The 10,338-nt window shown below is 42.0% G+C and overlaps 1 protein-coding gene across 3 annotated transcripts; it reads left to right on the forward strand.

Moving 5' to 3' along the window:
- Nucleotides 1-1,805: 1,805 nt before the first annotated feature.
- On the forward strand, nucleotides 1,806-10,102 carry NEK2 (NIMA related kinase 2). 3 transcript variants are annotated; one of them, XM_040060597.2, is made up of 10 exons: nucleotides 1,806-1,942; nucleotides 2,118-2,335; nucleotides 3,400-3,637; nucleotides 4,328-4,410; nucleotides 4,667-4,793; nucleotides 5,551-5,770; nucleotides 6,715-6,769; nucleotides 6,852-6,922; nucleotides 7,810-7,857; nucleotides 9,381-10,102. In XM_040060597.2, exons 1-10 carry the CDS (start codon nucleotides 1,847-1,849, stop codon nucleotides 9,605-9,607), a joined length of 1,383 nt encoding a protein of 460 aa, XP_039916531.1. In that variant the 5' UTR covers nucleotides 1,806-1,846; the 3' UTR covers nucleotides 9,608-10,102. The 3 variants fall into 3 exon arrangements, with proteins under 3 accessions (XP_039916531.1, XP_039916529.1, XP_039916530.1); XM_040060595.2 differs by lacking the exon at nucleotides 7,810-7,857; XM_040060596.2 differs by lacking the exon at nucleotides 9,381-10,102 and having other exon boundaries at nucleotides 7,810-8,254.
- Nucleotides 10,103-10,338: the final 236 nt, after the last annotated feature.

Genomic DNA, 10,338 nt, shown 5'->3' on the forward strand with positions numbered 1-10,338 from the left:
GGTAATTGAAATAATCAGTAATAAACACGAACACTTTAGATCACTCTGTTACTAATTAACTACAAAACTAAAATGCCTTTACTCTGTAGAATTCATTTGCTCATTTTTTTCCTGTAATGACCATACATTCTCTACAGATAGAAGTCTATACAATTTTTATAATGGATACCAGGAGTTTTTGTATCCGCTGATGATAAAAGTAAAGGTTTCAATTTTTCTAAAGACTAATAGAAGAATATTTCATAAATATTCAGTCATAGCATGACACCTACTCAAACCTATTTCAAAGCTGAAACATAATTGGGAAATAACTGAGACCATGTGGAGATGCCAAATGAGGAGCTACTCTGTCCTGTTGCTGAATTTCTGGGTCAGGACATACAACTGCTCCCTTTCACACCTGATTCAGGGAAGGCGTCCCTGCCCATGGCAGGGGGTTGGAACACGATGACCTTCAGGGTCCCTTCCAACCCTTGCCACGATGATTCTGTATTATCACAAGAATGTTAAAATGCTTTGCTGAAGGAATTCCTGCTCCAGTCACAGCTACTACCACACGGACAGAGATTAAATTGAATCCAGAACTGCACCTTGGCATCATTCCTTATCATAAATGATGCTAGAAAAGACACTACATTCTTCTGAAAATGTATATAATCCCATTCGTATACTGTGGTGTTACTCAGTGCCAGTGAATGCAAACACAGTATCTGCTGCCTCAACATTTGGATGTGGACCCACAGTTTGCTGTTTCTAAATTTTATGTTTTAAGCCATTACATTCTTTGGTTTGTTTTCAGCAGGTGGTTTGTGTGTGATGTGGCATGGGTGTTCCTATGTGGTGGGACAGGAGAACTGCCATGATTTTGGTAGTTTTTCATGAGTGATGTTTTGAATAATTATGAGAAAATTTCCACACCGGTTTTAAAGGACGATTTGCACAGAACACGCTGAGTTGGAAGAGACCCAGGAGGATCATCGAGTCCAACTCCTGGCCCTGCACAGGACAACCTAAAAGTTACACCATGGGTCTGAGAGCATTGTCCAAATGCTTCTTGAGCTCTGTCAGGTTGGTGCCATGACCACTGCCCTGGGAAGCCTGTTCCAGTGCCCAGGCACCCTCTGGGTGAAAAACCTTTTTCTAATATTCAACCTAAACCTTCCTGACAGAGCTTCGGGCCATTCCCTCGGGTGCTGTCACTGGGGACCTCAGAGAAGAGATCAGCCTGCCCCTCCTCTTCCCCTCACGAAGAAGCTGCAGACTGAAATCAATCCAGACTAGGTTTACATTATTTTAAATAGCTTAAGGGGCTTTTTCAGCATTTCTGAATAGTAAAAAGCTCTGCTAAGACGTTCCAACTTTCTGTCACTATCTATCCAATAGATGTAAGCATTTCACGAAAGGCGATGATTTACTGTTATTTTGAATGCAAAAAACCCCGCCCCTTCCTGAGGACCTGTGAATACGTGACTTATCGATACCTGCAGGCCTGGCGATTTGTCTAATCAGGAAGAAGGGAAGAAAAGGGAAGGAAAAGGGAAAAGCGGAGAAGCCGAGGAACAGAAAGCGAAACAGCGGGAGGATCTGCGGAGGACGGCCCCCTCAGCCCGGGGCGGGGCGGGGCGAGGGGCGGCCCCTCCGCGGTCTCGCGATGTGCGCGTGCGCCGCCCCGGCGGTAACGGCCGTACCCGCCGGGCTCGGCGGGCGCTGTTTACGGCGGCGCGGCCAATGGGCGTGCGGGGCGCGTGGGCGGCGCGGCCAATGGGCGGGCGGGGCGGTGCGTTTGAACGGCGCGGCGCGAGCGCAGGGGCCTGCGTGCCCCGCCGGGGTCCGTGCGCTGCCCGCCATGCCCGGCCGCCCCGACGATTACGAGGTGCTGCTCACCATCGGCGCCGGCTCCTACGGGAAGTGTCGCAAGGTGCGCCGCAAGGCCGACGGCAAGGTGAGGAGGCGGAGGCGGCTGCGGGAGTAGCGCAGCTTTGCTGCTGCCGTGCGTCCCTGCCCGGTGCCGGCGGCTCTCGGCGACACGCGAGCGAGAGGCCCTGGCAGCCCCCGGTCCCCCTGCGCGGCCCCTGCCGCTGTCCCGGTCACTCCCCAGGGTGTTTCTGCCTCCGCAGATCTTGGTATGGAAGGAGCTGGACTACGGCGCGATGACGGAGTCGGAGAAGCAGATGCTCGTGTCGGAGGTGAACTTGCTGAGGGAGCTGCGGCACCCGAACATCGTGCGCTACTACGATCGCATCATCGACAGGAGCAGCACCACCCTGTACATCGTCATGGAGTACTGCGATGGGGGGGACCTGGCCAGCTTGATAGCCAAGTGCGCGAAAGAAAGGCACGTGAAATGTCCTTGTGGCGCGTTTGGAGTGCCTTGCACGGGTCTTGGGCAGTCCAGAGAGAAGGGAAGCTTATTTTGTAACTTCTGAGTAGTTTCGGGTTTAACCCTTTGGAGCCAACAGCTCTTCTCATATGTGAAAGGATTTGTACAAAGTTACAGCACCGATGGGAACTGCTATTGAACGCATCATGTTGGTGCCGAAGCAGTATAACACCCAGAGCTCTCCTGTGAGGCAGAAGCTGTTGAAGGGTTTCTAGCTATGAATGGGGTTGAGAACATAAACCAGGTGGTCACAGCTCTTTTTGGCAGGCAGCTTGGTCTGTGGGTTCCGGCCTTCCCCACGAGTAAAACTCCTGGGACCCTGTGTTTTATGAGAGCACCAAAACGTGTGGAAGGGAGGAGTGATCTTGAAGGCAACATGAAAAACTATTTTATCTGCCTGTATATAGAGTAGAGCTTGGAGAGACATCAAGTTGGTATGGCTTTACCTTGGTATAATCTTAGACTTAGCATCCTACTTAAGTATCGTGTCAATTTTCACATTCTTAGGTCAAACAGGTACATGGCACCACCTCTTTGACTTTGTGAGCATAGTCTAAAAGAGTTCTGCAGCTGCCCACCAGCATCAGTGTTTTCATTTAAGGAAGTCTGTATTAAAAAATCAGCCCTGTTTTGGCTGTTATTGCATGTTGCTCATTATTTACAGGTGTCAACATACTGTTATCTTAAGTGATCAAAGGACAGATCTCATCACAAAAGCATCAAATTGATATTTGTGTTGTGAGAAATGAAAATGCTATGTGTTTGATGGTTTGGAGGAGGAAGAAAATACTGCAGGGATTCTGCAATGAAAGCCTCAATGTCTTCTAACGTAGTTGCAGTGCTTTTTTTAAAAACATAAAATTTAGAAGTAGAATATATCTATGCCTGTTGCTGATAGTGGTTATTTCAGTGGTGTTTTATGACAGTAGTGTTAAAAACTTATGGAACTGAAACTGGCAGTGACTAATCAAACTGATGTGTGCTCAGAAAGTCCATTAAACAATGCATTCATTTTTCAGGCATTTCTTGGATGAAAACTTTGTTCTCCGAGTGTTGACTCAATTAACGTTGGCCTTGAAGGAGTGTCACAGACGGAGCGATGGTGGAGTCACTGTGCACCGTGACCTGAAACCAGCAAATGTCTTTCTAGATAGCAAGCAGAATGTGAAACTTGGAGACTTTGGACTGGCTAGGATATTGCACCATGACACCAGCTTTGCCACAACGTTTGTTGGCACTCCCTATTACATGTCTCCAGTAAGACCTCCCTTCTATACATTATCTTTCCTTTTGCCCCTCCAAGGTGTGCTGTGTTGGTCTCGGAGTCCATGAATGTTTGGGAGGTTTTAATGAAGCCTTATTGGTCTTAAATGCAGGTGACTTTTTTTCCTAGAGAATGTATGTTCTGGAGACGAAGTTATTTTGGAGTTATTTTCATCCCCTTTCTTCCCCACACAATCAGCTTCCTTATAATAACAGCTGCTCTTCACAGTATAAGTTTTCTTATATTGTTGGGACATTAGAGATGTTGGAGTATATTGTTCCTGAAATGGGACAAGGTAATTAGAGAGATTTTATGCTTCATGCTGTTAAGGTAGAGAGCTTATTAAATTACCTCCTAATGGTAGGATTTTAATTTGTAGTGGAAGTGAGCAGGGGAATGACTTATTTCCCTGACACAGGGCACTTTGTGTGGGAAGGATTAATGTTGACTGAAACAGAGTTGCATCAACTAAAGACTGGTGCAACATTTCAATCTTCTACAGTGTAGTACTGCCACAAATAGTTAAAATCCTTTTTGTAAGAGTAGATATGGATATTAAGATGGAATATTAGAAGCTGTTCCAGCATTTAATTGTTTATTTCAGGTTTGCATAGTAGCTGATTGTTCTGCAATAGTGGAACCATGTGTTTGTTAATAAATCTAAGATTGTTCTCTTTCTTTAGGAACAAATGAACTACATGTCATACAATGAAAAATCTGACATCTGGTCACTAGGATGTCTCATGTATGAATTATGTGCTCTTTCGTAAGTATGCTGATGTGATAACAAATGTGGGAACATGACTGCTAATGTAGGTGTGATTATATTTTGTATAGATGAAAGCTTAAAGGTTTCAGAGACTAGTCCTAGATTTTTATTTCTCTATTAATCTTGACATTAGGTAGTCGGTCTCTATTGATCTTGACTGCAGAGATTTTTCATAGTCTGATTTTTTTTTTTTTTTCTGAAAATAAGTCCTGTAAAACCAGTGAAAGAATCCAAGAAAAATTTTCTTCTTCAGGCCTCCATTTACAGCTTACAACCAAAAGGAGCTGTCAGAAAAGATAAGGGAAGGGAGGTTCAGGCGAATACCATATCGTTACTCAGACGAGCTGAACGACCTTCTCAAGGAGATGCTGAATGTAAAGGTAAGAACCAATTACTAATTTTTCCACTTATAAATTGAGCTAGTACTGAAATACTATTTTTTTCTTCTCAATTATGAAACAAACCTACTTGGAGTAATGGTTGTTTTCACTTTGTCACTGGCACTGTCACTTGTAGAGGAAGGAAGGAGGAGTTGTGCTGAATCCATTAAACAAAGGCAGCAGCTCAAGTGTCATGACAGGGTCACAAGATGTCAAAAAGGCTGCCTCCATATTGGCTTACATGGGATTTCCTGACTGCATGCTTATTGAGGTTTTATAATTTCAGGGTTAAAATTGTTCCAGTGTGTATGGAAGCTGGAAGGGGCTGTTTTGCCTTCATTTTAGAGTTTGCTTTATATGGCTAACGTATAGCTTGTTCCCCCATGGCTGGTGTGGGCGTGTTGAGAAGAACATGGCATGGGGCAACAAAGCTGTAACAAGCACCCAAGCCTCCAGCAGGCATGGATTGTTCAGCAGAGTGTTAGCTGAGGAATCTGCTGACAGCTGCCTCTGCAGGTTCACCCACGCCCTTCTGACTCTGCAAGGAGAGGGTCCCTGGGCTGGGAGACACAGGCTTGCAGCTCTGAATCTGCCTTCTCCCTTAGCTTTTATCATCTGGTTGTGCTACTGCTTCTTAACTCCAGTTTTCTCCAATCTCTCCTTCACTTTGTAGCACCTCAGCTGGTCTTGCTTGGAAATCTCTGGCCTTAATGTTTCTTCTTACAGATGGAACCTGTTGGTAATGTCTTTCCTTTAGGATTACTGCCGACCTTCTGTTGAAGATATCCTGCAGCACCCCTTGATAGACGGTGTGGTGACAGAAGAACAAAAACAAAATTTTGATAGAAGAGGCTTGAGACCATGGGTTCCAGAAAGGCTGCAATACTCAGACGTTGCAGTGAATGAGCTGAAACGGAAGGAGCAGCAATTACAGGAGCGAGAGCAAGCCATTAAAGAGAGAGAACAACGTCTGGAGCGTATGCTATTCCATTTTGGGAAGGGGGTGGCAATGGGATTCTGATTCAGTTGCAGGAAGAAAAAGTAGGCAGTTTTCACAACCCTCATTTTAATGCACTGGGATATTGTAGTCCTGCATTCAGCACTAGAATTGTGTCAGAAGACCAAACCAAGAATGCTCAGGGCTTACGCAGCTATACTAGCTTCTGTTTTAAGTTACTAAGATAGAATTGGCAGTTTAGGTATGGAAGTGTGGTTTGTGAACATTATTAAATAATGAGTGGCAGTTAGGAAAGTAGACAGAAACTTAGTGTCTGCATTGTGCAGTGCGGGTTACTTTTCACCTACTGGTTAAGTAAACATTGCCTATACTAACATGTAAACTAAGGTGAGCCTGATGCTGGAGAAAAAACCAAATCTTTGAGTAAACTGTCAACTGCTTTTATAAAAGCTGCACCCCACAGGTAGCTTACCTGTGAGTCTATAGATGGCTGGTCCTCAGGTGTTAGCATTTCCTGCCTACATATAATATCTCTGCACGTGCAGTGGGCTCTGCAGTACAGTTTTTAACCATATGTATTTTTTATCTGAGCCTGAATAACAGCTGCTATTGTTGTAAGCAGGGTGTTTAATCATAGCTGAATTACAATATCTGGTATATAAATATTTTAATCATGAGTTAATGTACAGAATAGAAGGTTGCTGTCTCTCTGTTGTTGCAGACATGTCAGAGTTTGGGACAGAAGCGTGCCTGGCAGTTCAGAGTACTTGTCAGTGCATTATTAGTGCATTGATAAAGGTCTATCTACGCAGCAGTTACCTCTGTTTAGAGCCATAGAATCAGAAGTGTGGGTGTATCTGACTGGCTATTACTGCTGTCTTTCCCCGTAAGAGAAGCCCACCAAGCACAGTCACTCTAACATTTACATGTTCACACTGCATACTACCATATTTCTACTTCCAGAGAGAGAGCGGGAACTCTGTGTTCGGGAGAGACTGGCAGAGGACAAACTTGCTAGGTATCTTACTAACCTATAATAGTCTATATTAGAAACTCCACAGTCTCACAACAAAAAGCTTAAACTTCTCTTTCCAAACCAGAGCTGAAAACCTGATGAAGAGGTGCAGCTTCCAAAAGCAGCAGCAGGAAGTAACGTGCGTGGAAGGTCCAGGTATGCAAATATGCAAGAAGGCGCTTGCACAGGTCAATGTATGCTGTTGTGACCAGAAGAAAGCCCCTGGTGCTCAGCGTGCTTGGCACAGTCCCCTTGGGGCAAGGCAAAGCCCAGTTATGGCTGCATGGTTGAGAAGAGACTTTTGATTCTCTGCTTTGCAGAAGGACTTAATGAGTAATGCTCAACCATAAGTCTTGAGTTGGCACTGTTTGCACTGCAGTCTTGTGCTGTCTGGGAAATTAGGTTCTTGTGATGAGCTAAGGGAAGTGCCTCCTTGTAACCCAAACCTTTCTCAGAGCTGCACTTATTTTATGTATGGATGTCTTTTTTTTACAGACCTTTGATTAAGTTAATTTTAATAAAATTGCACATGTCTAATAAATTCAGCTTTCATTAAACTTACAAAAGCTTCAACATGGGAAATATTATTTGTTGTAAGGGACCTAGCTGTGGCTGGTGGGTGCATAATATAAACTATGAAGAATACACACTGCTGTTATAAAATGAAAGAAAAACTCCTATTTGAAAATGTACTAAAATACTTCCTGACTGTGTCTAGTCCAGTCTGTTTTACAGTAATATTTTATACTAATTTTGCTCACTTGTTCTGTCTTTGCTATCATAAGGGTGTCATCTGTTAATTGCTCCCATCTTTTATTATTAAAAATAATATTCAAGTAGCTAAATGCCTTTTTAGATAGTGGTAGGAATAGTGAAGGGCTGGGTCAGAAGTAATAATCTAGAACAAAGACATGTGAACACTCTTTAACATGCAGTAGCATTCTCTTCATTTAGTTTAGGTCTGATAAAGCAAGATAAGCATGTCAATGCCTCCAAAGCAAATAAAACTGAAGTAGCTTTTTGTTTTTTTTTTTTTCCCCAAGAAATGCCTATCAGAGCAGAAAAGGACAAAGTAAAAATGTCCCTAGAAATTGCTCCTTGAGCTGTTTCTAACATTTCTGTCAACTTTGAGAATTCCACCCGTCTCTCAACATCTTGTCTGCCATCGACACATTAAAGAATTTGAGAATGAACTTGCTTTTGGATTTCTGATGTTGCATCTAAAACTGGATGACTGAAGGCAAATGAGCTTCAGCTCTTCCTTCTGTTCTCTTCTGCATTTCCCACCCCTTTATATGATATTTTGACACTACCAGGCATATTAGTTTGTGAGGACAGGCACAACCAGTTTGCGTGGTTAATACCTCAAGATCGCTAATGCAGCAAAGTGAACAGTTACTGCAAAACTGACCAAATCTTACAATAGCTGTAAAGCATCTGATTTGCTGCTCTTCCGTTTCATTCCATGGTGCTCTTGTACCACTGTTTCTAAAATTATGCCTATTCTCATACAAATGCATCAAGTTTTTGTCCAATAGTGGTACCAACATTGGGTGCTTGTATTTTCAGTTGCTTAAATATTGCTGTATTTTTCACAACTGGATTGCATATCACACATCTCTTTGATCCCTAATTTCTCCTAGAAGTCCTGTGGGTGGTTCACTTAACCGTAAAACAGAATACCAAAAATCCTGCTATTTAAGACAGTGTCCTAAACACTACCTTATTTTTGCAGGGATTTCTAATTCTTAGTGAACAATTTAATGTTAAAACAGATCTGACTTACACTAATGAAGAGAAAAAAATGCTGAAATATTTGCTGGCTTTTTGAATTCCTTCTTGCTCTTTTGTGCTTATTACATTCTTGCTGTAGCCTCATAAATTGACAATAAGGCTTCAGTGTTAGGATTAGAATAGTTAGACCTTTGATTAAATAAAAGTCACTACTTAAGTTGGGCCTTGTGAAGTTGGTTCTTATGTGAGGCAACTCAGCTGTTACAATAGCTTTTGATGGCAGTTTTTCTACTCTTGAGTCATTAACTGCCTTTTGATAGTGGCATGCTCTAGGATACACTATGAAAAAATCCCCTTCTGGAGGCCTCAGTGAAAGTAGCTTGTTAATTTTTAATTCACCTGAACTCATTACTCATCAAGTCAGAGCCTAATTTGTACCCCAGTGACTTAATACAAGGATAGAGTTGGAACAATGCGGGTAAAGTACAATGACCACTGGAGAGGTTGAATCTGCCCCTGCTGTGAAGCAAAGACAAGGTTTTTCAGCGGCCGAAAATTCATTTTTCATTTTCTTTTGGAACTGGGTTATGCTACTATTTATTTAATTCCTGTCCTTTGGAGGAAACATCATGTCTTTTCTTCTTAATCAACTAATCTTTCCTTAGGTATAAAATCTACTATGGCATATATCCCTTTACTAATGTCAATTAAAAATTGTTTTCAATTTTTTTCTCAAGAAATAAAAAAGAGTTGTTGCTATTAACTGAGATACATTTTGTTAGATCACTTAAAGCCATAGGTAGATGACAAAATGGGCACCAGGGTTAAAAGCAATAAATGCTGGAAGATGCACTAATGCAGTACTTTTTGATTTCTTAAGATAACGCACTCCCGCTTCCCCTTTCTACAACCAAGAAGAACTCACTATTAGATGGAAGTGAAGAGAAAGCTGTGCCTCCTCATAATATGGAAAACTATCTCCTTTCCAAAGGGAAAAGCTCTGATCTCAAAAGGCGTCTATATGCTGCAAATCTACGGGCTCAAGCACTGGCTGAACTGGAAAAAAACTATCAACTAAAGAGCAGACAAATCTTGGGCATGCGTTGAAACTGTAACAGAAATATTTATCTTTGAAAAGAAGATTAAATGTATAGGCAGATACTTGTGCCTCCCTCTCTTAAGCTAGAACCCACTGAAAAATTTAACAGTTGTATGAACTCTTAGTTTATGACAGGTGGTTTATGATAAATGCATAAGATGCTATATGATGAAAATAGGTACTTTTGATACCAAATAAAACAAACTGAATTAACTATATTAGTAAAGAAAAATATTTTGGTCCTCCTGTTTACCACATTATATTCTTCTAAAAATATAAGGAATGAATATGTGGAAATGATTTGTTTAAAATCTGATGTGAAAAGCTTTTCAGGTGAACAATGTTCAGAGATTCACAGTCTGTAGGTTAAAATGATGCTGTATGTAATGCACAGTTGTTGATAAAGGAAGTATTGATATTCTGTATATGTGGAAAAACAGTGCCTTTTCTGCACTTGTAAATATGTTTTAACAAATTAGCAAAAAGATTTTATGTATCTCTTCCTACTGAGTGTGTTATCAAAGCAGGTTATTTTTAATGTTATATTTTGACTATTGGGTGGGATGGGTGAGAATAACATGATTTCTGAGCTTATATTAATTTCTGCCTGAGCAGCTAAATGCCTTGTCCATCCTCTTACAAGGCCTGTGCCAGGGCACAGCATTTGAAATAACACTTTCTCTGCCTTGCCTTGAAACTGTGTTATAAACTGATCACCTGTGACTGCTGTCCAGGATGG

Source organism: Hirundo rustica, chromosome 3 (assembly GCF_015227805.2).
Source record: "Hirundo rustica isolate bHirRus1 chromosome 3, bHirRus1.pri.v3, whole genome shotgun sequence".
In the NCBI taxonomy this organism is placed as follows: domain Eukaryota; kingdom Metazoa; phylum Chordata; class Aves; order Passeriformes; family Hirundinidae; genus Hirundo; species Hirundo rustica.